Source organism: Apodemus sylvaticus, chromosome 4, assembly GCF_947179515.1.
Source record: "Apodemus sylvaticus chromosome 4, mApoSyl1.1, whole genome shotgun sequence".
Classification (NCBI taxonomy): Eukaryota; Metazoa; Chordata; class Mammalia; order Rodentia; family Muridae; genus Apodemus; species Apodemus sylvaticus.
In genome coordinates this window covers 29331991-29357828 of record NC_067475.1, presented here as the reverse complement: position 1 = coordinate 29357828, position 25838 = coordinate 29331991, and the positions used below count along the sequence as shown (strand labels likewise).

Genomic DNA, 25838 nt, shown 5'->3' with positions numbered 1-25838 from the left:
AGTTAGAAGTTACCCGTACTTGGGTTAAATATTAAAGGCACTTATGGAGGAAGCGGCTTTTGAGGGAATTACAGATTTAGGATAAGACTGTGTCAAATGTCTTCACAAGGAGGCTCGGTCATTAGACATTATAGCCGTGTGTGTGTGTGTGTGTGTGTGTCTACTCTCGTCTTCTCCCTGTTTGGTCTTTTAGAAGTTTCTGGAGCCGTGCAACCAGTGCTATATTAATGTAATCAAAGTCTGATCGCAGACACTGACAGTGTTTGAGTGGGTGCGTGGTGGTGAGTTCCTGGGGCTACTAAGGTCCTTGTCTCCTAGTCTTGAAGGTCTCAGGCCTCTGAGGGCTTTGGAAGAAAGTGGACTTAGGTGGCCCCAGGAATCCAGAAGAGGGTGGGACTTGATGCCACTGGAGGCCGAGCGGGGAGGCAGTGCGGGCTCCGGGCGGCAGGGGGCGCCGTCGAGCGGCCGCACCGGGCCCAGCACCGACTCGCCGGTCCTCGCAGACGGTCCGCCATGCGCGCGCTGCTGCCGCTGCTGAGCGTCGGCCGAGGGTGGCGCGTGGGGGCCGCTGCCCGCCCTCCGCGCCGCGTCATGTCCCTGTACCGCACGGAGGAGCTGGGCCATCCCCGCTCGCAGGACTACCGCCTGTTCTTCAGTAAGTCGCTCGCCCAGCTCCGCGCCGGCCGGCGGAGGAGCCGCGGTTCCGTGCTCCGCCCGGCCGGGTCCGCAGCCCGCGCCCAAGCCCGGGGCGGCGGGGACGGGTCTCGGCGCGCAGGGCGGCGCGGGGCCAACCGCCCTCTGCAGCGACCGCAGCCGGCCCGTGGCGTAGCGCCGCGCCGCGCTCCTCCCACCGACCTCCGCGCCGTGGCCCGCCGCTCGCCCGCGCTGCCCTCCCGGGCGCTGCTAAGCCCCCCTCCGCACGGACGCAGAACTTTGGGGACCGGGGCTTCACTCCGAAACCGATTTTGCCTGCGACCTTGCTGTCAGCGCAGGCGTACAGGGGAAGGAAGTGGGAGGGGAATGTGAGCCAGGCACTGGGATAGGCTATGTGCCCACGCCATCACGGAACCGTTTGCTTGTTTTAAGGTAACTAAAAAACAGCAACAGTAAATTGAGTTTTTACCTAAAAGTTTTCACCTTGAATGCCATCCACAAGCAGGAGACTGGCTGGCCTTCTGGCGAGAACGTGGCACCACTTCTTGCCCTGCACATTGAGCAAAACCTAGAGGGAGGTGTCTGGTGCTGCCTGGCCTGGGCTGGCCGCCAAAGACAGAAAAGCTCCTGGCTTTTCACTGTGTAGGTCTTGTTAACAATAGCGCGAAAATAGCCCCGTAGGTGAGTTGCTTTCGTGCCTCATTGGCTTAATACTCGGTAGGGGAGCTGTAGCTATGTCAAGCATTGTGCACACCTGTTAGGCGGTTCCTAGAATCTTGTCCTGCGACCCTATCCTAGGTGAATGTCTTAACTTGCTAAGCATTAGAATTTTTTTTAACCCTGTCAAATAGGGGTGCAGAAATTGCTGTGTGTTCAACGTAGTCACTGGACTTAGAGTGTAACTTGAAATCATTAATAACTTTACTTTGATTTTTACAGTTACTTTTCTGGAGCTTAAGGTTAAGGCTTATTTTGTGATAAAGGAGCAAACCTAGCTTAAACTCTTGTGCTTTTGTTTTATTTTGAGACAGGGTCTCACTGTGTAACCCTGGACAGCCTCGAACTCCCAATAGCACACCCCCCTCTGCCTCCGGGATTGAACACGTGGGGCACCTCTAAGGACAAGCTGTGGTAGTTGTGATGCTTCCATTAGATTCTATTTTCTCCTTCACAAGAAACTCTGTCTTGTTTCTCCTTTAGGCATGATGGGTTACGTCTTTTTAAAAGACAATGTGTACACAACGGGAGTCTGGGTAGGCAACGGGCCTCAAAACAAGAACGCCATAAAACAACAGAAGGAAGAGAAGCCCTTAATAAGTGTGCACATTTCTGAATGGGTTGTATTCCCGAAGTTACAATGTAACTTTGTACAAAGTAACAGCCACTGGGCATGTTTTCGGAAAAGATACTATTATATAATGGCAAAAATCTAAGCAGAAAACCCTGTATGTATACTAGGTGGAACTGTCCTGGTGTTTCAGTGAGTGCAGTAATATGTCAGGAATGTGTTCTACAGTGTCAGAATTAATCGAATAACATTACATTGAGAAGCTGCATGGGTGTTGTGGAGACCCACGTTACCCCTGACTACTGGCCCAGGCAAACACGGGGTCTTTGCGCACGGGTACATGCACACACATGTGGAGGCAGGAAGTATGAAGGATTGCTCCTTAGGTTCTGTCTAGAGTAATTTTTGGGGGACAGAGATAGTCAAGGCGGGGGTGGGGAGGGAGATGAGGGGAAGGGGAGGAGGGGGTAGGTGTCAGAGTTGAGCTGAGCTTCAAGGTTAAGTCAGGTTGTCCACAGGAAGTGTCGGGAGTGTGGAAGCTGATGTGCAGAACCAGGCCAGGAGTGGGCCTTCCCGAGTAGGCTGGAAGGATTCTAGTAGACTGCCTCTGCAGCCCCAGGGACAGTGGGAGCTGTCTGTCTGTCTACCGGTCCTTTGACACAGCTGATGGATGATCAGACACCAGGTGGGTGGGAGTCATAATCCTTCAGGGTTAAGTGTCCGTGATGAAGACAGGACGTGGAAATAGGATAGGCAGTTTAGGGTAGAGGACTCTGGAGGTAATTTGGGTTAATTTTTTTGTTATTGTTTGTTTGTTTGTTTTTGCCTAGCTAAAAGTTGGAAATGTCCCTGGTTTTTGACCTGGAAGGGAGTTCTGGCCACTCGTCTCTTCAGACTTTAGCTCTGGAAGCTACGTATGAAGGCATGATTGACAGTTCAGTCCAGACATTAGTCCATTCTGGATCTCTAGATTTTCATAGTTAAAAAAAACCAATGGGTTATTTGTATTCCCCATTCTTTGCCCATCTTCTAAGTGATTAGAGACTGTTGAGGGGGCAATGCCATTCTTGGAGACCATGGAAGATGGCTATACAGCTCAGTAGGGGCTCAATGAGGGAAAGCAATTTCCTCCTGTCCAAAAGAATGTATCTTGGGCCCTGGGTGGAGATAAGACATGTTGGTGTCCTCCAAAGATTAGAACATTATGTCAACTCCCATCAGAGTTAATCCATGTGGGCCTGTCAATCACCTTGCTAGGGCTGGCTGTCAGGGAGGCTGACACACCTCATGATATGCCAAGCGGAGGCGGGAGGAATAATTATGCCTTTAATATGTAATAAGGATACTGTACTTATCCTTCCCAGAATCCCTAGCTCAGCATAGCCACTTACAGAATTTCTGTCTCTTAGCACAGCTGAGCCTGCCCACTTTTCTGAGTTACTCGGAAAATGTAGTCCTTTCTTTCTTCCAAACATTCTGAAGCTATCCCTCTCCCTTTTACCACGTGGCTGCTTGCCAACTGTGGCTTTCTCTCTGCCTCTTCCCAATCTTCTTCCAGGGAGTGGGAAGATTCACAGCTTGCAACCTCTGACAATTTTTCTCTCTGTTTCTAGATCCTTTTATTAATGAGACTAGAAACCCCAAAGAGGAAACACAGACTCCATGGTTCCCAGTGTGGGGCTCCCCATGGTTTCTGTAAATATGCTTTTCTTTATGGCAACCATGTGAGGATGTTGTAGTGCGCGCGCGCGCGCGCGTGTGTGTGTGTGTGTGTGTGTGTGTGTGTGCAAGCATGAACATGCCAACTCTGCACTACACATGTGGGTCCTGGAGAGCAAATGCAGGTTATTAGATCAGGCTGGTTGTTTAATTGTCCATCAAGGTCAGAACCCTCTTGCCTCCACATTTGGACCCTAAAGGGAGTCAAATTCTGCTTGTAGAATGGCGTTTCCCAGGGCTGGGCTTAGCCTGAAACTGCTGTTATAATGAGATACAACCTACCTAGGTCAGGGCGCAGTCTATAAAAGTGTCCTGAGCATGGCAGGGGGCAAAGTACAGTCCTGTGCCCTTCCCTCAAAATAAAATAACCAATTGTGAAGAATGTAAAAACACAGAGAAAAACTGTCCGAGAGCCTGGAATCTTCTGCACAGTTGGCCAAGCTCTGGATTTGGGCTGGGGAGGCCTGGATCTTGATCTTGGTTCTCCTGCTGTGTGCTGCTGGGCAGGTGATGGTACTGTTTCTTTCTGGGACAGTTCTGTCTTAGGAGGAGGCAGCCGACCTTGTCGTAATCCTCTCAAGGTCCCTCGTAGCACTAGCATTCCTACAAGGCATCAAGTACACTGTGTTGGACAAGGTTGTGGCAGCATCTCTGAACTACACTGTAATTCTTTTTGTTGTTTTGTTGTTTTTAGCATCAAATGTTTGTAAGATTATTCTGAAACTAGGATGCCATAAGTAAAATTTATTTTTATTCAGTAGAGTGAATAGGGCAGAACAGAAGGGGAATATAGACAAAATGTTTTTACTGAAGCAATCGCAAGAATCCGATAAAATTGGATGCTGTCTCAGGGAAGGGTTCAAATGGCTTAATTACTGGGAAGTGTAGTTAGACAATTCCTGTATCTACCACCAGAGGGCACCGGTGGCCCAGGACTGTTGAAGGGGGTGGATGAAAAGGCAGTGTATTTGAGGGTGAGCTGGGGAAGAGGAGGTGAAGAGTATGTTGCTTCTTATCCAGACGGTCACAATAACTGATGGAGAGTTTGAAGAATAACAGGAGATGGAAGTGCTAATGACTGGTTACCTTTACTGGTTACAGTAACTCATTGTTATATCAAAAAATAAAATAATAAAAAATGGGCCCAACCTGGATGCATTTGGTGCAGTGCCTATGAGCAATTCAGGGTGTTCTGTTTCCACAGAAGAAAAGCCAGAGTTATGGGATGAAAGTCATCGTTCAGCAGTGGAAACATTGCCCGTATTTCAAACAAATCCCAAGGTGCTGAGATATCGATACAGTTGCAGACAGAACATTTTTGAACCTCCACAATTAATAAGAATGACTGGTTGATGAAATTGGAATATGTAGAACTATAGAGTTCCAAAACTCCGTGATAACAGGAAAGCACTTCAGGGACTGCCCACCCCTCTGCCCTGTGGCCTTGCTTAGTGACTTGCTGAGCTTTTGTCTTCTCCCTTTACATTTCTGGATATCATTTTATAAATCATGGGGTGAGAGTCTTCCCGCTGCCGTTTGCACCAGGGAGCCAGGAGACTCCACAGCCTTCTGTGCCCAGCCCACCAGGAGAGAGAGATCTCCCAGCAGCGCTTTCACTTATAAGCACAGAGGTGAGATCACCACCTTCTCTCTGGAGAGGACCAGCTAGGAGCACACAGGGCATAAGATCAGTGGAGCAGCTAGTACAGAAGTCTTTCTGCTGACATTGGCACCAGGGAGCGGGGAGACTCCACAGCCTTCTGTGCATAGCCCACCAGGAGAGAGTGATCTCCCAGCAGTGCTTTCACTTTTGAACTCAGAGGAGTAAGGGCACAGGCTTATAGGCCCATAGGAGGAATAAACTCCAGCCAGAGACAACAATACCAACTAGCACCAGAGATAACCAGATGATGAAAGGCAAGCACAAGAACCCTACCAACAGAAACCAAGGCCACATGGCAGCATCAGAACCCAGTTCTCCCACCACAGCAAGTCCTGGATACCCCAACACACTGGACAAACACGAGTTGGATTTAAAATCGTATCTCATGATGCTGATAGAGTGCTTCAAGAAAGACTTAAATAACTCCCTTAAAGAAATACAGGAGGTCATGGGTCAACAGGCAGAAGCCCTTAAAGAAGAAACACAAAAATTCCTTAAATAATTACAGGAAAACACAAATAATCAAGTAAAAGAACCGAACAAAATCATCCAGGATCTAAAATTGGAAGTAGAAACAATAAAGAAATCACAAAGTGAAACATCTCTGGAGATAGAAAACCTTGGAAAGAATTCAGGAGTCATAGATGCAAGCATCAACAACAGAATACAAGAGATAGAGAGAACCTCAGGTGCTGAAGATACCATAGAAAACATTGACTCAACAGTCAAAGAAAATGCAAAATGCATAAAGCTGGTAACCCAAAACATCCAGGAACTCCAGGACACAATGAGAAGGCCAGACCTAAGGATTATAGGTATAGACAAGAGCAAGGATTTACATCTTAAAGGCCCAGTAAATATCTTCAACAAAATTGAAGAAGAAAACTTCTCTAACCTAGAGAAAGAGATGGCCATGAACATACAAGAAGCCTTCAGAACTCCAAACAGACTGGACCAGAACAGAAAGTCCTCCCGGCACATAATAATCAAAACACCAAATTCACTAAACAAAGAATATTAAAAGCAGTAAAGGAAAAAGGGAAAGTAACTTGTAAAGGCAGACCTATCAGAATCACACCAGACTTCTTACCAGAGACGATGAAAGCTAGAAGATCCTGGGCAGACCTCATACAGACCCCAAGAGAACACAAATGCCAGCCTAGGCTACAATGCCCAGCAAAACTCTCCACCATCTTAGATGGAGAAACCAAGATATTCTATGATAAAACCAAATTTACACAATATCTGTCCACAAATCCAGCCCTACAAAGGATAATAGATGGAAAATGACAACACAAGAAGGGAAACTACAGCCTAGAAAAAAGCAAGAAAGTAATCTTATTCCAACAAACCCAAAAGAAGATACCCACACAAACATAAAAATAACATCAAAAATAACAGGAAGCAACAATCACTATTACTTAATATCTCTTAACAACAATGGACTCAGCTCCCCAATAAAAAGGCATAGACTAACAGAAATATTTCTCACGTAAATTTTCAATTTTATCAGAAAATGTTTGTAATTCCCCTTTTAATTAATTTAGTAATGTTTTTTATGTCTGCCATTTTGTCCGCATTATTTTTCATGATAATTTTCAATTTTAATATGTCTTCCTATATATTTCCTCTATTTTATTAGAAATGTTTTCAATGTAAATCTTTGATTTTATCACAAATGTTTCTAATTCCACCTTCAATTAATTTAGAAAGAGTTTTTATATCTACCATTTTATATGTAAAATTTTCCATGAACTAGTCAATTTTAACTTGTTTGTCTATATATTTCTTGAATTTTACCAGAAATATTTTCCATGTAAATCTTCAATTTTATCTGAAAATGTTTATAATTCCACCTTCAATCAACTTAGAATTATCTTTATGTCTACCATTTTATCTGTATAATTTCCATGATCATCTTTAATTTTAACATGTTTTTCTATATATTTCTTCAATTTTATCAGAAATATTTTCCATGTAAATCTTCAAATTTATCAGAAAATATTTATAATTCCACTTTCAATCAACTTAGGAATACCTTTATGCCTACCATTATTATATCTATATAAAATTTTCTATGATAATCTTCAATTCTAACATGTTTTTCTATATTTTTCTACAATTTCATCAGAAATATTTTCCATGTAAATCTTCAATTCTATCATAAAATGTTTCTATTCCATATTTCAATTAATTTAGCAATGTTTTATGTGTCTACCACTTTACTCTTTAATTACTCTTTAATTTTCCATGAAAATTGAGAATTTTAATGTGTTTATCTGAAATATTTTCCATGTAAATCTTTAATTTTATCATAAAGTGTTTTTACTTCCCTTTTCAATTAAAAAAACAACAAAAATACAAAACTTATCTTAGGTTTAAATATGGGCACTAAAATAAAGTAGACGAATGTATAAAAAATAAAATAAAATAAAATAAAATAAAATAAAATAAAATAAAATAAAATAAAATAAAATAAAATAAATCATGGGGTGAGAGGCTTGGACCCGGTAACCCAAGATTTGTGTGCTTGAACAGGAGCGTCCATTTGAGACATTCATTTTGCTTTCAAACTCAGAGGTTTGTGACTTAACTAGAGCACCTCATTTTATTGCCACCTTGGAGAATAGTAATGTACACATTAAAGTTCTGAGAAGCACAGATGTAAGGCAGCATGTCCCAAAGGTTTGCACCATGGGACTTACTTCTTAGAACACTTAAAGGCCTCCTGCAGAGATTCTCAGCCTGTGGGTTGTGACCCTGAATGGCCCTTTCATTCAATGGCTGTAATCTATGCCGCCTATCAGATAGTTACAGTATTATTACAGTTCTGAAGCAGCGCTGAAAATAGTTTTATGGTTGGGGGTCACCACAACATGAGGAACTGTATCAAAGTGTCACAGCATTAGGAAGGTCGAGAATCACTGTCCCCACAGCTCTGGAGGTTTTTGTGGAGCTCAACTGGGAAGTACTGCATGGTTCCTGAAGCTTCTAGAAGCAGCTGTGCTGTGGCGGCAGGTGCTGTGGCAGCAGGTGCAGCAGGTGCTGTGGCGTCAGTTGAAGCGGGTGCAGTGGGTGCTGTGGCAGCAGGTGCAGCAGGTGCTGTGGCGGCAGGTGCAGCAGGTGCAGCAGGTGCTGTGGTGGCAGGTGCAGTGGGTGCTGTAGCGGCAGGTGCAGCGGGTGCTGTGGCGTCAGTTGCAGCAGGTGCAGCGGGTGCTGTGGCAGCAGGTGCTGTGGCAGCAGGTGCAGTGGGTGCAGCAGATGCTGTGGTGTCAGGTGCAGCGGGTGCAGCAGGTGCTGTGGTGTCAGGTGCAGTGGGTGCTGTGGCGTCAGTTGCAGCAGGTGCAGCGGGTGCTGTGACAGGAGGTGCAGCGTGTGCTGTAGCGGCAGGTGCAGCAGGTACTGTGGTGGCAGGTGCAGTGGGTGCTGTGGTGGCAGGTACAGCAGGTGCAGCGGGTGCTGTGGTGGCAGGTACAGCGGGTGCTGTGGCGGCAGGTGCAGCAGGTGCTGTAGTGGCAGGTGCAGCAGGTGCAGCAGGTGCTGTGGCATCAGGTGCAGCAGGTGCTGTGGTAGCAGGTGCAGCGGGTGCTGTGGTGGCAGGTGCAGCGGGTGCTGTGGCGGCAGGTGCAGCGGGTGCTGTGGTGGCAGGTGCAGCAGGTGCTGTAGTGGCAGGTGCAGCAGGTGCAGCAGGTGCTGTGGCATCAGGTGCAGCAGGTGCTGTGGTAGCAGGTGCAGCGGATACTGTGGTGGCAGGTGCAGCAGGTGCTGTGGCGGCAGGTGCAGCAGGTGCTGTGGCGTCAGTTGCAGCAGGTGCAGGCCAGCAGGCAACACCTTTGAGCTTCAGCTCTGGCTTTATAACCTCAGACAAGTTCCCTGACATAACTACCTGTGGTCTGACTTGTCTGACCTCAGATGGCATCTCTAGCATGGGGATAGCAGTAACCAGAGAGCTGCCCTGGCTGCCCAGCGAGGCAGTGTGCACACGGGGAGGCATGCACACCGGGAGGTGTCTGTAGAGATGCTCTGTGTCTCGGGTGCACTACATGCCAAATTACTCCATTTCTTTTTCTCTTTTGATTTTAAGAAATTGGACATTTTAATTCCTTCTTTATTTTTGAGAATCTTATATATAATCTCACATCTAACCCCACTTCCCTTTTCCAACTCTCCCAAATCCTCTCTCTCCCTCTCTCTCTCTCTCTCTCTCTGTGTGTGTGTGTGTGTGTGTGTCCATAATGTCTCATTAACTCTAGCTAGAGGTAGCCATCTGTGCATGGTTGTGGATTCACAGCAGTGGCCCCGTTGCGCCAGTAGGCACATCTCCATGGCGTGCCGGTGTTGAGCATGGTGGGCCCAGTGTTAGGGAGGGGCAGGGATGTGCTCTCCCTCAGCAGCCTGCAGAGCAGGTTCTCACAGTGGGAAAGCTAGCCGGCCGGAAGGGTGTTTCTCTGTTAATGTGCCCTTAATTAGCCTCTGCCCCGCAGCCAAGGTGTGCGTGTGGTGTCTTCAGCAGTAGGGTCACATGACGTTGCTCTGGTAGGTAAACAAGGGTCCCAGCAATAGCCTGTGTGTCTGAAGACCTCTGGGTGTCCGTGACTGCAAACCTCAGTAGCAGGGTGTCCCTCGCCTTGCCCCGAGATGTGTATCTATAGCTGTCTTCTGGAAGTGTCATTGTCCACTCAGGTGAGGTACCTCACTCACTCCCCCTTTTTAAATTAGATTTTTAAATGAGCTCACTAACTAGTGGTTTCCCATAAGGCTTTCTCACACCCGTAGTTTCAGTTAACCTATTTATGACCTCTCTTCTCCCACATCTCTTTGCTTCCATCCCCACTTAATCCTTAACCCCTGTCTTTTCCCCATCTTCTTCCATATTCCATGTATTGGACCACCTCCAATCTTTAATAAGTTGAGGAATCGTGAGTTTATCTATAGCTTTTTCATGTATATTTTAGGGTAGTCCTGCCTGGGGACACATTACCCCATCCTCCCACACCCTACTATCCTCAGACCCCTGTACCCCAGTATTCCACCTTACTGCTTTCATTTTAAAATGGGGGCGCACATGCACACACACACACACACACATGCTTGCACATGTGTGCATGCGCGCACACACATACCTGGAAATAAGCCTAATCAATGAAACAAAAGACCTCTGCAATGAAAATTTTAGGACACTAAAGAAAGACATTGCGCTCCTAGAAGATGGAAAGACATCGCATGCTCATGGATTAGCAGAAGAGAGAAAGTGGAAAGAACTATGCTACCAATCAATACCCCAATGCCACTCTTCAGCGGACATAGAACAAGCAATCCAAAAGTTTATAGGGAGACACAAAAGACCCTGAATGCTCAAAGCAATACTAAACAGAAAGAATGCTGTGGGAGGGATCACCATACTTGATTTCAAATTATACTACAGAGCCGTGGTGGTGAGGACACATTCTTATACATGGAGGGCGGAAGTAACAGAGCGAGTGTAAGACTGAATATTTGGAAACTTGCCGTGTTCAGGATTTTCGAAGATGCAGCCTTCTGACCTTGCATTAACTGTGGATGATAATGATGCTGATAATGGATAATGATAACAACTTGCTGTCTCAGGAACAACACTACCTGCCCTGTCCACTGATGCCTCGGTAGCTTCTGTCATTGCTGATGACCTGAAATTAACTTACTGTGGGTTTTACATTCTCCTTAACAGATGGGGTGGAGGGCGGGGCATGCTTCTCCTAGTTTAGACTCTTATTGCTCTGGGACAGAAGGTGGTTCCCTGTATGAAACAGCATTGTATATAATTTAGTTTCTTATATTTATTCTAGGACTGAGTCATGCAGGTCTTCAATAACTTTTTTTTTGTAAGGACTGAAATTACAACGTGTTTCTTAATTACATCATTTGAGTCGTGGGTGGGTGGTTACATGTTTGAACTTAGTGAAACTCCATGTGAATAAGTTCCTGTAAATTGGCCCCAATCATGGGACTTGAATCAATACATCTGAACGTAAAAGCTACTTAAGTAAACATTTAAGACTATGTTCACTTGATGTCAGCCTATAGAATCCAAATGAAGTTCTGTGAAATAGGAATCTTGTGATTTATATGAAGAACAGGCTACATTTTTATTGAAGCTCATTGTTTGCATTTCTTAGTCTTGTCGGTGATCTTATCAAGTGTCCAGTGAGAATCTGTATGATGGTTTAGTAATGCTGTGAATGGTGGCGTTTGGTGAATGTAGCTGTCTGGGGTCTAAGCGTAACATCAGATAGGCTTTCCCGGTCTAGTCGACTTTCTCAGTTGCAAATACAGCGACTACATTCTCAGCAACATGAGACTAAGAAACCATGGAAAACTCACAAAATGATAAAGTGAAAAGTACTTTAGGCGGGGCTGGAGTACCTGAAGTATGTTGATGCGCCTGTTGGGAATTCATGAGTTTTTGTCTAGGGATGCTGACTCGGTGAATGACGTGGTGACTTCATTTTCCCGTCTACTTTTTAATAAATACCGTATTAAAATCACAGTGAGCTGAAGAAAGGGCAACCCTTAAACAGCAAAGAGGGAGTCATCAGAACTCGAGACCGTACAGATTTTAAAAGTCAGTTTCTTTTAAAGAAATATGGCTGTGATGACGTAGTTTAAGTGGGTGTGTCTAAGGGGGTGGAGCTAGGAGGAAGCTAAGCAGAGCCTTGGGCACCATGGACACATGGAGGTAGAGAGTGTGAGTGTGGGATGCGGCTCTAGTCAGTTGTATCGGTTACTCTGGTGTCTTTCCCTCCATACTGGCCTTTGTGTGAGCAGTCTCTCATTTCTGAACTCTAACCTTTGAAATGCCTCTGGATTCAGTTCACAGCCCATGTCTCTGCAATGTCTCTCTGCTTTGGAGTTGGCAAAGCGACCACATGGGAAATATTTTTGGTGCTGTGAACTGTCCATCTCCGTCACAACTGCTCCGTGATGCATTCTGGGTACACAGCCATCAGCAGCCAGAGTCAGAGGAGCATGGGAGGTCCACTCTGCACCTCAGTGTTGGCGGTCATGGAATCCAATTTTTTAGCTGTGGTCTCTAGGGCTCTGTGGAGCCTGGTGTACCTGCAGTGGTATGTCTTCCCTGTAAGCTGCTTGCCCCAGCTCTGGGTCCCACATCTGGGTCATTGGCATCCTATCCTTTGGGGACATATCTAGCTCAACTTTGTAGTGTTTTCTTTAAGGTTTATTTATTTATTTATTTATTGTATATGAGTGCTTTATTTGCATGCATGTCTTCGTGAATGCTTGCATGACAGGAGAGGGCATCAGGTCCCATTTCAGCTGGCTGTGAGCCACCATGTGGGTGCTGGGAATTAAACTCAGGACCTCTGGGAGAGGAGACAGTGCTCTTAACCACTGAACCATCTTCCAGCCGCAGCTCAACTTTTGAAACGTAGTCAGGTGACATTTTCTCTCTCCACTTCCATCATGTCACCTCATCTGTGTCACCATCATCGTCAGCTGATCAACTGCAGCAGCCTCCAGATTCCCTCCCTTTGCTCGACAGAAGACACATCTTCCCTTTTAAAATGCATACACTCTGTTGAAACCTGGAGTTCTTTCTATTTTACTCAGAAGAAATGTGAAGGACTATGTCAGGAGACAAGGTTCCTGATGACCAGATGCTAGACTTGTCCCCGAGTTCACCACTGACCATTTCTCGGTCTTTGATTGTTGCATTCCTGCCTGGCTGGCTGTCCTGCTGGTGTTTCTCAGCATCTGTGGTGCTGTCTCTCCTCAGCATCTCCCTCCTGATTGCTCCCTTCAGGCTGCTGGTGATGTGCTGCCCACGTGGGCCACAGCTCACGAGGGCCACAGCTCACGAGGGCCACAGCTCCCATGGGCCACAGCTCACGAGGGCCACAGCTCGGGGGCCACAGCTCACGAGGGCCACAGCTCATGAGGGCCACAGCTCCTGGCATCCACACTCACTGTTAATTTTCGCTCTTTACCTGCCCTGATGTGTTGACTTTTTTCCTTTGTGGTGCTTACCCTTCATGCTGTAGTTTAAACATCTTCATCGCCCTTGTCTGCCACTAGAATATGTGCATAAGAACAGGAAGTTAGAATCTGTATTCCTAGCATGTAGAATGGTGTTTGGAAAAGCATAAGTGTTCTGTAAATAATTACCAAATGAATTACTTTAAGGAAGACTAGGATATAGGGAAACAAAAATCAGAAACATGAGAATGTGAGTATTAAACATTCACAGGGAGTGGAGAGATAGCTTATTGGTTAAAAGCACTCTTTTCAGTTAAAGTTGCCCTTTCAGAGGGCCCAGGCTTACTTCAAGATGACTCCTGACTCCAGTGCTGGGGAATCCAATGCCCTCTTCTGAGATCCGCAGACACCAGACATTCATGTGGTACACACACACGTGGATGCCACACACCAGGCAGCAGACATTCATGTGGTACACACACACAGGGACACTACAAACTAGGCAGCAGACATTCTTGTGGTACACACACACATGGACACACACACCAGGCAGCAGACATTCATGTGGTACACACACACATGGACACACACACCAGGCAGCAGACATTCATGTGGTACACACACACATGGACACACACACCAGGCAGCAGACATTCATGTGGTACACACACACATGGACACACACACCAGGCAGCAGACATTCATGTGGTACACACACACACACACACACACACATGGACACCACACACCAAGCAGCAGACATTCATGTGGTACACACACACATGGATGCAACACACCAGGCAGCAGACAAGCATGCCGTACACACACACATGAAAGACACCCAGTATCATAAAAATAATAAAAAAAACTCAAACATTTGTATTTGAGTCTTCTCATTCCTGTGTGCTCTTCCTCGGCTGTAGAGAGGATCTCTTCTTATAACCATCACCTGTCAAATAATAACGCTTATGGCCAATGAGCTGCGGCGGAAATAGGAGGCGGGACATCCAGCAGGGATAGAGAGAATTCTGAGGAATAGAGGCATGGGCGATTCATCCCGAGACCATCCTGTAAACCAGCATGTAACTTACCTCAGGATAGAACGGAGGGGGAGACTTGTCCCAGGACTCTGAGGAGACTGATGTAAGAGAAGAAGACAAGGAGAAGAAAGCAGCCACTAGGTGAACCCATGTTAGAGTGAAAGAGTAAGTTAAGAGCACGTCAGAGAACAAGCCGGAGCTCATGGCCCCGGCATTTGTTAATAATAATTAGTCTCAGCGTCGTCATTGTGGGAGCAGGGGCTGGGAGGAAAGCCTTGGATTTATCTTTTCCACTCAGCTTTTCTCATACATGTCATATGTCGTGCTGTGCAGGAGTTACCTTGGTGCCAACATAGGGAGGGGGAAATGAAAGCTTAATGAGTCATTTATTCCATAACTACTGAATGCCAGGGAGGTGTTAGCTACCTTTCCCGCGCAGGGAATCCAGCACAGTGTAACAAAGCAGACAGGCACAAGAGCCAACAGGAACACTTTCCCTCAGAACTTAATCCCGTGCTGCCTGGGGACGGGAGCGTAAAATTATGGTGAGAGGTATGTTAAGTTATACACCTCTGCTTCTATTGAGCTGAACTCAGGACTTGTTCATTTGTTGCTTAGTCAACTGTTTTGCAGTTAATTTTATCAATCATTTACGTTGGGCTTTTACCAGCCTCTTTCCCCGGCTGGACCTTTCTTCCTACGGATTGTAGGTGGAGATTGTGGGTTTGTGGGTTATACAGTTAGTTCTCGTATGGAAATGGCTGTCAGTTTAGACTAACTCACTTAGTAATGAGCCTCTTTCCATAGTCAGATTTTTCCTCCTTGGAGCACTAGTCTACTTTAGATATTTTGTGCAGTGGGTGTTTGAAGCCAGACATAATATTGAATTAAATGGTTTCAGCAGCTGAGTCTGAGTTAGTCGGCATATGTGTCTCTCAGGCTGCAACAAGTTTTGAAAGCCGAATTAAAGTTTTAAGGTGTGAAGTTAGCTTTGCAAAAAAGCACACCAGCTCAAAGGCAGACCCGGACCTTCTGTGATAAAGAGCAGTGCGTGCGCAGTGCTAACTCTGGGCTCTTTCCTTTGCAGAGCACGCAGCTGGCCACTACATCTCGCCTTTCCATGATATTCCTCTGAAGGCGGACTGCAAAGAGGTATTGTTTTCACTTGTTTGGGGCGGGGGGGGGGGGGCAATGCAAAACTTCCTGTACTCGATAGTATCAAAATCCTTCACTGTTACCCAAAACATGCTTTTGTAGAAATGCCTTTAAAGTGAAGAAGATGTGATTGGCAAGCAGCAGAAGAAACCAAGGAGCTAGAACGGGGCAGTAAGCCTCCATTCTAAATTAAAAATTTGTGCGAGGCAAGAAGAAAGGGGGTATTTGCGGTCTATGAAGTTTAGACTTCAGTAGGAATTAAAAGTTTCAAGGGTAGTAATCTGGGAAGTTAATCTGCTTATTTTGACTCATAATACAGTCAGCATTTACGGGTGACTTCTGTGTGCTGCTGGCCACCGTGTGAACGTGTTATTTTCTTAAACTTATGCATGTTGCCATTAAGATGTCCAAGGGCCGTAAGGCAGCGGGCCTTTCATTGGTTTGTGTAACAGCCTAAAACTGTTGGAACTGGCCTTTCTGACCTTTCTGGCGTTCCTTCCCCTTAGGCTCTGCAGAGGAAACATAAGGCTGGAAAAGCCTGGCGCTTCCTTAGCTTCTCTCTTTAAAATCACTTCACAGCTGGAAGGATGTTGGGTGTGGTAGGCGTGTCAGAGCCACTGCTGCAGGGAGAGCTGGGGGCTGAAGTCTCAGGACAGTTAGGCCCAGGCCCAGGCCACACCACGGGGTTACTGGAGCTCTGAAGGCCGCTCCTGTTACTAGCTTACTGGTCAAAAGGTCCCATAGCTTGTTCACAAAGGTGGGTAGGGGTGGGTGTGGAACAAAGGCAGACACGCCTGCGGGTGTAACATCCTGCCTGTGGACTTCGAGGATAGGGCAGGATACATTATAAGGCAAAAGGCCGGTACCTTCTAGCTGCACAGGGACCCCCACACACAGTATTTCTATAAGCACCTTCCCCTGGTTTTGAGCCAGTCATGGTTACTTACAATTTTTGCTCCTTGTGTTTTGGTATGTAGAGTTTTCAGAACAAGGATAGTGTTTCGGAGCAACATGACGTGGGATAATCAGAAACTTTCTGTTTATTCTGGTTCTTTCTTAGTAGTCCTTTTGGTGTGTAAGTTTTACCTAGACCCGGTGAACATTTGTGAATGGCATAATCTTTCTTCCTGCCCCGCTGCGTACTCTGGCTTAATTTAAAAGTACTTAGCAGAGGCACAGTAATCACACCTTGGTAGAATTCACAGGCAGGAGGTACAGCCAAGCGCTTTGCTTTCACAGCTTGTTAGTCAAGCTCCCGGGAGTTTCATTTCAATAATGAAATGACTGTTTGTGGCGCAGTCGCCAGAAGCTCCCGGTCTCTCCTTAAACGCTTGACTGAGCCTTTGCTTGCTCCACGCCGACTTGCGAAGTTACGTGAAAGAGCTTTAGACTTTCTGATCATTTACTTTTAAACCACTTTGCTCCTCTGTTCATCTGAGGCTGGCGATGCTGCGTGAGGAGCTGCTTGGGCGTGACCGGTTCTCTGTTGAGTGCGGCCTCTAGACAGTGGCTCATAAAACGGCTTTGCAGTGGGCGTGGTCTTATTCCCACGCTGTGCCTCCTGCATTCCCTCCTGAAATGTTCCAATCGTAATTATCATCCTTGCTCTTACAGGAACTTGGCATTCCCAGGAAAAAGGCACGAAATGATGAATGTAAGGTATGCTTTAAGGTTTTTGTTGTTTGAGTCATTTAAAAAGTCATCTTGTGACTATGCTATGTTTGTGTGTACATGTATGTGCACATGCATTGCAGGTCGGTACTCAGAGAGGCCAGAAGAGGGCGCCAGACCCCACTCAGATGGCGGAGAGCCACCTGGCCCAGGGGATGGGAAGCCAGCTTGGCCTCTGTCTGAGCAGCTGCACTCCTGGCCACAGAGCCATTCCTCTAGTTCCTGTCTCTACAGTCTGTTCATGGCCTTGACATGTTTGCATTCTTAAACTGCTTCTAATTTTTCCCCTACAAGACTTTTGTGTGGACTCTGATGATTTCCTCCAGATGTCTCTTTAAGGCATCTGGGGACAATCACCATTTAACCTTTTTTTATAGTGTTAAAATATTCATAGCGTAAGAGTCATTATTTTATCCTCTTCTAGCATGCATATAAGCGGGCTCTCACCCACTGAGCTGTCCTTTCCTGCCTCAGTTTATTTCTTTCTTACATTGAGCTAGAAAAGATAGAGAGTCTCCTTTAGAATTAAGGCACAGCAGTCCTTTGGACGTAGAAAAACAGATACAGCAGCTACATGCTAAAACAAATTGATTCCAAATGTGTCTTTTAACCATGTGCCTCTTTAGTTACTACTTAGGACCAATTTGATTGGCTCTTTGCCCACGCTAACCCTTGCCTCCACAGCGGAAGTTCCTGTCCCCAGCCTTTGAGTTCCCTTCGGAGCATAGCTGCAGAGGCTGTCAAATTCCTGTACCATTTGCCTGCCGGTCATGTTCTGTTCTGAGGCAGTTGTCAGAGCGCCTGTGAACATCCACACTGATACCCTGCAGTGCTCGTTCGAAATGTGGAGTCTGGACCCTTCGGCGTCTCTGATGAGAGTCTCTGCTCCACAGGGCCTGCTTAGACTGGGGTTTAGCAAGCGCGGTCCCAGATGCTCTAGATGGGAGGTGACACGCAGGCTACTCAAAGCACTGTAGTTCCAGGAGGCGGGGCATGTTGGTCTGAAATAGCCTTTTCAGTTGGGAAAAATAGATTCCAGGTTCAGAGTGTCAAATTAAAATGTAATTGTTGTAATGCAGAGCAGATGTTGGTATTGATCTGAAAGTTCATCAGAGAAGAAAGAAGGGCAGTCTCTTCCAGCTTTGCCCCCACATACGTGGGGCTGAGTGACTCTTTGTGGTGTGTTATTAGTGTTTCTCTTTCATGTCTTTCTATTATGTCCCACCCACTCCCCAGGGGAAAAAGCCAAAGGACTAAAGGAGGGATTAGGATTCCCTGCCATATTTCTGATTTGAAATATGTATTTGGGATTTTCTGACAAATGATGGTGGGCTGGAGCTCTCACCTGACATTGTCTTATCTAGAAAATTTTAATTTAAAAAAAAAAAAGGTACTAAGTGGCATTCTTTCAATGAATAGCATCCGTTTCTCTAAGAAGTCCCAGAATGTATATAATTATATATATTATATATGTATATAATTATATATATACTTATATATGTGTGTATGTATATAGGTAATTATAACCTGCTCAGTCCATACACTGTTACTAGTATGTGACATTTTCAAGTTTTAGGGCTGACCATTTGGCACTGGACAACTAATTAATGTGCTTTTCCCTGTGGGAGGGCCACCTCTCCTGGTCCCTGTTTTCTTCAGTTGCCTAAGTTTGCTGCGTAGGGTTGAGGCCTTGTGTCCCGTCTACCCCCCCCCGCACCCCCCCTCCCCCACAATCCACTTTGGCATGCCCATTGGTGTAGCTCCTGTTCTTCTCACATTTGGGCAGTCATGTTGCCGAGACTCCATGCATTAGCTTCTGACGTTACTAAGAGACACTGTCTCCCAGCAGTCTCCCCAGCCTCTGCTGCTCACAGCCTTTCTGCTTCCCCTTCTGCACTGTCCCGGAGAGCCTTTGGCATGGGGGCGCTTTGTAGATGGACATATCTGCAGAGCTCTAAGTTTTTGTTAGATTCAGTAGCTATACACATTACCTTCGGTAACTACAGCTGCTTCTAAATGCTCGGTTAACAGTTACAGACTGGCGTGCGGCTGGGAGGTGCTTTGGCTAATGCTACTTTAAATTGTTGCTTCCCGCGACTTGATTCATTGTTGCCATTAAACACAGGGTCCTCGCCCTCATCGCAGCCGCCTTTAAATGTTCAGACTTTCTCTTTGTGAGGCAAGCTGTGAGAACTTACTCACCCACTGACCTACTCTCCTTTCAGTTAAACATTCTACAAAGTATAGAAGTGAGAGAAAGAAGCCACGGCCCTTTGGAATGCTAAGGAATCTGAAGCCACTAACTTTGTTTTGGAAAGGCATGTCCAAGTCCTCGTGAACTTCCTAATAGCCTATAGCGATAACTTTAATTTTGGATGATGATTATACCATGGATGCAATATTCCTTCCATCATTCCCAACACTTTTGACTCCTTGATTTTCTGCGTGTGTTCCTTTAAATTCCGTGATATTTTCACCGCATTGCCATGAGTGGAGCAGACATGGTCTGTCATTCTAGGTTAGCTGAAAAATAAATATCAAAACTCATCTCCTGCCAGGTGTGGCGATGCATGCTTTTAACCCTAGTACTCAGATGGCAGAGGCAGGCAGATCTCTGTCAGTCTAAGGCTATCCTGGTCTGCATAGCAGTTCCTAGGCGAGCCAGAGTTACATGGTAAGACTCTTGTCTCAAAACAAACAACTGGAACAGACCACATGTCCTGGTTTCCAGTACTGTCGATGCCCTGAACAGTGCTTCCAAGTGGTGGGTGACCTTTCGTGCAATACAGCGGTAATCAGAAGTGTGGTATCTCCATGAGCTGGGCAGCCTCCTCCTCTCTAACTGCAAGAAGGGACTCACAACACAGAGACTCACAGTGCCTGGGGAAGCCAGGAACCGGCCATGCTGGGTGTGGGATGGAAGCTTGCACCGTTCTTTCATTAGAGGCCGAACTGATTTCACTTATCACACAGGCCCTCAACGCCAAGTGAAAATAAGAAAGGGTGAATATAAAATGGTAATGCTCTTTTTTTTTTCTTTTTTTAATTACAGACTTTGTTTAATATGGTTGTGGAAATACCTCGGTGGACAAATGCCAAGATGGAGGTACATTTATATTCTATTAATGTAAAATTGAAATGTTAACTTAAAAACATAAAAGCATCGTTTCTAGCTATTTGGTATATTTGAAGGAATGGATGACAAACTTCTCTGTGTAGGAGGTAATTTGAAATAGTCTTGTGAGCTTAGACCTTAATTTCAAAAACAAAATGTTTTAACCTGAATATCACTCTGGAGAGTGTTTCCGAGTTTTTGGGCTCGCATCGATGTAATTTTCTTTGCCCTTTCCTTGACAAAGTGGTGGACGCGCTCACATTTTATTCAGAATAGTTCATAGACACAAGCAAAGCACTGTCTGATTCTGGTTTCTGAGGATTTAGTTCTTTAGAGTTTTAGGTTGCCTGGGAACAGTGCTTTCTCCTGAGTTTGCGGATGTTATCTAAGATGCCTACTTTGCCCTTGTTAAGTCGTCGTCGTCTTCTTCTTCTTCTTCTTCTTCTTCTTCTTCTTCTTCTTCTTCTTCTTCTTCTTCTTCTTTTTTAATATTTTTATTTTCTATATTCTTTGTTTAGATTCCAAATGATTTCCCCTTTCCTGGATCCCCCTTCCCCATATATCCCATAAACCTTCTTCTCTCCATCCCTTCTCCAATCACCTCCCTCCTTTTTCTCTGTCCTTATATTCCCTTCCAATGCTAGATCGATCCTTTCCGGGATCAGGACTCTCTCCATACTTCTTCATGGGTGTCCTTTGTTATGTGATTTGTGCCTTGGGTATTCAAGGCTTCTGGGCTAATTAATATCCGTTTATCAGAGATTGCATTCCATGTGTATTCTTTTGTGATTGGGTTACCTTGCTTAGGATGATATTTTCCAGATCAAACCATTTGCCTAAAAATTTTGTGAATTCATTGTTTCTAATTGCTGAGTAGTATTCCATTGTGTAAATATACCACATTTTCTGTATCCATTCCTCCTTTGAGGGGCATCTGGGTTCTTTCCAGCTTCTGGCTATTATAAATAAGGCTGCTATGAACATAGTGGAGCATGTGTCTTTAATGCATGCCAGGGAATCCTTTGGGTATATGCCCAGGAGAGGTATAGCAGGGTCCTCCGGAAGTGTCATGTCCAGTTTTCTGAGGAACAGCCAGACTGATTTCCACAGTGGTTGTACCATCTTGCAGCCCCACCAGCAGTGGTGGAGTGTTCCTCTTTCTCTACATCCTCGCCAACACCTGCTGTCTCCTGAGTTTTTGACCTTAGCCATTCTGACTGGTGTGAGGTGAAATCTCAGGGTTGATTTGATCTGCATTTCCCTAATGACTAATGATGTTGAGCACTTCTTAAGGTGCCTCTCGGCCATCCGAATTTCTTCAGGTGAAAATTCTTTGTTTGGATCTGTACTTCTTAAAAACTTTATTTTAATCTTTTCAGTGAAAAAGGAACCCTCTCATGAGCCCGCCCTGCTGGCTCTACCCCTTCCGCCGGATGCGCCTTCACAGTTTCGGGCGAATTCGTCAAGTGTGGCACTTTGGTTATTTACTCCATTGTTTAGTTTATATCAGATTTATTTTTGCCCTTTTCTGATGCTAATGTGAATATGTTTGATAGAAAGACATTTAAAAAGAACTCACTTGACAAAGATCTGAGCTTGATTTTTTTTTAAATTGCTGTAAATGAGCAGTATGTATTTGTGGAGTATGAATGTAACTTAGGAACAAAACAGAAAAATGAAGTCAAGCTAATCAGCATACATCTGAAACATTTTTCTCTGGTGAGGTCATCTTACATTTTTGCTCTCTTAGCACTGTGCCTTGCACAGTAGGTCTCAAACAAACACAGCCGTAATCTTAGCCGAAGTGGTCATCCTCTTTGCGGTCACGTCCACACAGTGCAGGTGGTCCCAGAGCCCTCTGCTCCTCCATCCCGCGGATGGAGCCGCCCCATCCTTCTCACCTCCTGCGCTTTCAAACCTTTGGTAACCTCTGTTAGCCTCCCCCGCTCTAGGAGAGCAGCCATGGAGTCCATTTCCTTTGTCCATTCATCAGTTGCTGGGCCTTGTTTCCATCCTGGTGGCCCACGGCCGTTCTTTCCTTTGTTGTGTATTTAGAACTGAGTCACTTGTTCTTTCCTTTGTTGTGTATTTAGAACTGAGTCACTTGTGTGTCCCTTGTTCTCAGGTTCCTAGAGAACATTGTGCTGTTTTCCACGATGGCTGGCTAGTGTATACCCCCTGTCAGTGTGCACAGCTTCTGCCCTCACAGGGGACAGGCTTACCCCTTACCAGTGAACACCTTTCCTCCATGCGTCCTTTACTAGGACTTATGTTCTGAAGTCTTTTTGATAATAGTTGTTCTTATTAGAATGAGATGAACCCTCACTGTGGCATTTTGTTATTGATAGTAACCATCTCTCTCTCTCTCTCTTTCTCTCCCTCTCTCTCTCTCTCTCTCTCTCTGTGTGTGTGTGTGTGTGTGTGTGTGTGTGCTCGAGTGTGTATTTGTGTGCATGTGAATACGTGTGGGTGTGAGAGAGAGAATAGGTAGACAACCTTTGGGAGTGAGTTCTCTTCTCTCCCAAGTGATGGACCTGTCTGGTACTCGAGGCTGACAGCAAATGTCTTTACCATCTGAGCTATCTGGCTGGCTTCCTCATTACTGTGACTGTATATTCCTGACAGCTATATTGACCATTTCCTTTTTCTTATCCCTATCGATCATCTGTGCATCTTCCTCTGAGAAATTTGGAAGTCTAGTGCTCATTTTTTAATTATAGCTTTCTGATTGTTTTTCTCCTTAGCTCTCCAGTTTCTTGCATGTTTTAGACTTTAATCCCGTGTCAGATGAAAACCTTTTCTCCCATTGTATATGTTGTCTTTACTCTGTCAATTGCACCCTAGCTGTGCAGATTAGGTTTGATGTAACCCCATTGTCTATTTTGGCTTTTATTGCCTTGGTTTTTGTGGTCAAATCCAAACCAGTCTATACCAGTTTGCCCTTTTCTCCTATTTTTGATAGCAGTTTAACAGCCTCTGCCTTACACTTCCATTTCCACTTGGTTTCTGTAAGAGTCAGGGTGGAGGGCGCTCTCCCCTGCTCTCCCCTCATCTTATGTTGCTTTCCCAGTGTGGTTTCTTGAGGAGCATGCTTTTCCCATCGTGTTGCTGGCACCTGCTGAAAACACTCGTGGTCCGTCTCACCTGTGTACGTATGTCCGTCTCACCTGTGTACGTATGTCCATCTTACCTGTGTACATATGTCCGTCTCACCTGTCTGTGGCAGAGGCTGACTTTTGCAAATTTCTTCTGATTTTATGGCTGTAGTTCTGTAGCATAGCTGGGATTCAATGATGGGATGGGTTTTCTTTTTGCTCAAAATTGCCTTAGTATTTTAATCTCTCTCTCTCTCTCTCTCTCTCTCTCTCTCTCTCTCTCTCTCTCTCTCTGTGTGTGTGTGTGTGTGTGTGTGTGTGTGTGTGTGTGTTTCCATGGAAACACCACGGTTTGCTCTTCCCATATCTGTTCTTTTCAAACGACTTTGGAACTTCACTTTGGATCACGGTGACCCTGATTCATGCTACTTCTAATCCAGCTCGGGTGTCTTTTGTTTGTTTGTGTCTCCTTTGATTTTTTTTTTCATCATCAACTTATAGCTTTTAAAAGAAACAAATCTTTCTCTTCTTCAATTTAATGTATTTATTGTTGTTTGCCTCTAAATAGGACAGTCTCTGGATTTCTGCTCTGAATGGTTCATTGGTAGTATACAGAAATGCTGTGGGATTTTGTGTGCTGATTTTTATATCCTGAAAGGTTACTACATCCATTTTTTTTACTACATACTTTCATAATTTTAGAGGTGTGTGTGTGTGTGTGTGTGTGTGAAAATCTTAAGAGCTTTCTGCATACATGATTGTATTATCTATAAACAGTGATGATTCTACTCCTTCCTTAACTGTGTGGATGCCTTTCATTTCTCTGGCCAGGCTGCTCTGGGCAGGACTCCCAGCATCCTGCTCAATCAATGGCAATACTAAGCATCCTTGGCCCATAGCGTCTGTCCAAAAAGCTTTCAGTCCTGTTTGTGTGTGTCTGTGTGAGTATTCTTGGGTGTCTGCAGGTGCTGCAAAGGCCAGAAGAGGGCGCTGCTTTGCTTCTCCATTGCTCTCCCCTGGTTCCTCTAAGCCAGTATCTCTCCCAGAACCTAGAGCTTGTATCACTTCTGTACTGGGAGTCAGCAAACCCTCGTAATCCTCCTGCCTCCACCACACCAGAGCTGGTCTCACAGGTGTTTGTTTGCAGAGCTACCTGCTACATGTGCTGGTGTCTGACGCTGGTCCCCCTAACCTTGTCTCTCTAGAGCGGTGGTCCTCAACCTGCCTAACGCTGCAGCCGTTCCTCATGTGCTCACCCCCCCACCCCACCCCACCCCACCCTACCCCACCCCCAACCATACAATTATTTTGTTGCTACTTCACAACTAATTTTGCTACTGTTAAGAGTCATAAATACCTGTGTTTTCTGATGGTCTTTGGGGTGTCGTGACCCACAGGTGGAGAACCACTGCTCTAGACCCTCACCATGGTAAATACCTTTGAGTTAACTATAATATAAGACTTGGTGATAAAAGCCTCAAAATTAGCAGCAGCAGCAACAACCACAAAAAAAAATTGTCAATTAACTTTTGCCCTCGTGCCTTTCTGTTTATACTGTTTTTTTCTTAGAAACAATGCAAGTGTATAAATAATTTAAGCCTAAATCTGTAATCAGCTATCTTCTTTCCAGACAGATTTTCTTACATGGTACTTGTTAATTAGTAATGAGAATTGACTTAATTTACTTTAAAACACCTTTGAACATTAAGTTGAGATGCGGGTATTCGAGCTGTGGTAGGTTTAAAATCTGTTCTTTGTATACAGGGCTAATCATTTTACCCCTCTCCGTGCCTTCCCCTGTGATCTCTCTAGATTGCCACAGAGGAGCCACTGAATCCCATTAAGCAAGATATAAAGAACGGAAAGCTACGCTACACGCCAAATATCTTCCCTCACAAGGGCTACATATGGAATTACGGGGCTCTCCCTCAGGTAACATCCCTGTTATCATGGTAAAATTTTATGCCTTCTAAAGAAATCACCTTGTGAATCCTGGGAACCCCCTGAATTTAAATTAGCTCCTAAAACATACCAGTTTCAGAGATTTATGAATTTAATTTTTGGAATGTGGCATTCCCTTGACCCGGTAAACTTCACTTCAAACCACACTTATCGGCACGACTTGGGGCCAGACTTAGAATATTGACGGCTGACATTTGAAGGCGTCTCTCTTTGTGGGCTTAGCTGATGTCAGAGAAGAATTTTCAGCAAGTCTTTATCTAACCTTTAAGTATACATTTCTCTATGACAAGATGGGTTTTATTTTTAATAAATCTCACAGGCAGTTGAGGTAAATTCTGGACGGAGCTCTCTGTTGTAATCTAGAATTCTGACTGGAAGGCCATGGCGTGGAGGCCTGGTTATCGCAAGTCCTCATTCTCCACACAGAGCCACGCTGCCATTCCTGGCCTTCCTGCTTACCACCAGGTCCCTCACTCTGTGAGTAGCAACTCTCCATGATCAT

At 45.3% G+C, this 25838-nt stretch overlaps 1 protein-coding gene across 1 annotated transcript in view; it reads left to right on the top strand.

Moving 5' to 3' along the window:
* The first annotated feature begins 460 nt into the window (after positions 1–460).
* Ppa2 (inorganic pyrophosphatase 2) overlaps positions 461–25838 on the top strand; it is a 66584-nt gene continuing 41206 nt past the window's right edge. Inside the window, exons 1-5 of the mRNA XM_052179210.1 lie at positions 461–655; positions 15426–15490; positions 17108–17152; positions 20217–20270; positions 25187–25306. Of these exons, the coding sequence (XP_052035170.1) occupies positions 514–655; positions 15426–15490; positions 17108–17152; positions 20217–20270; positions 25187–25306 (426 nt within the window). The 5' untranslated portion in view covers positions 461–513. The remainder of the gene's footprint in view (positions 656–15425; positions 15491–17107; positions 17153–20216; positions 20271–25186; positions 25307–25838) is intronic.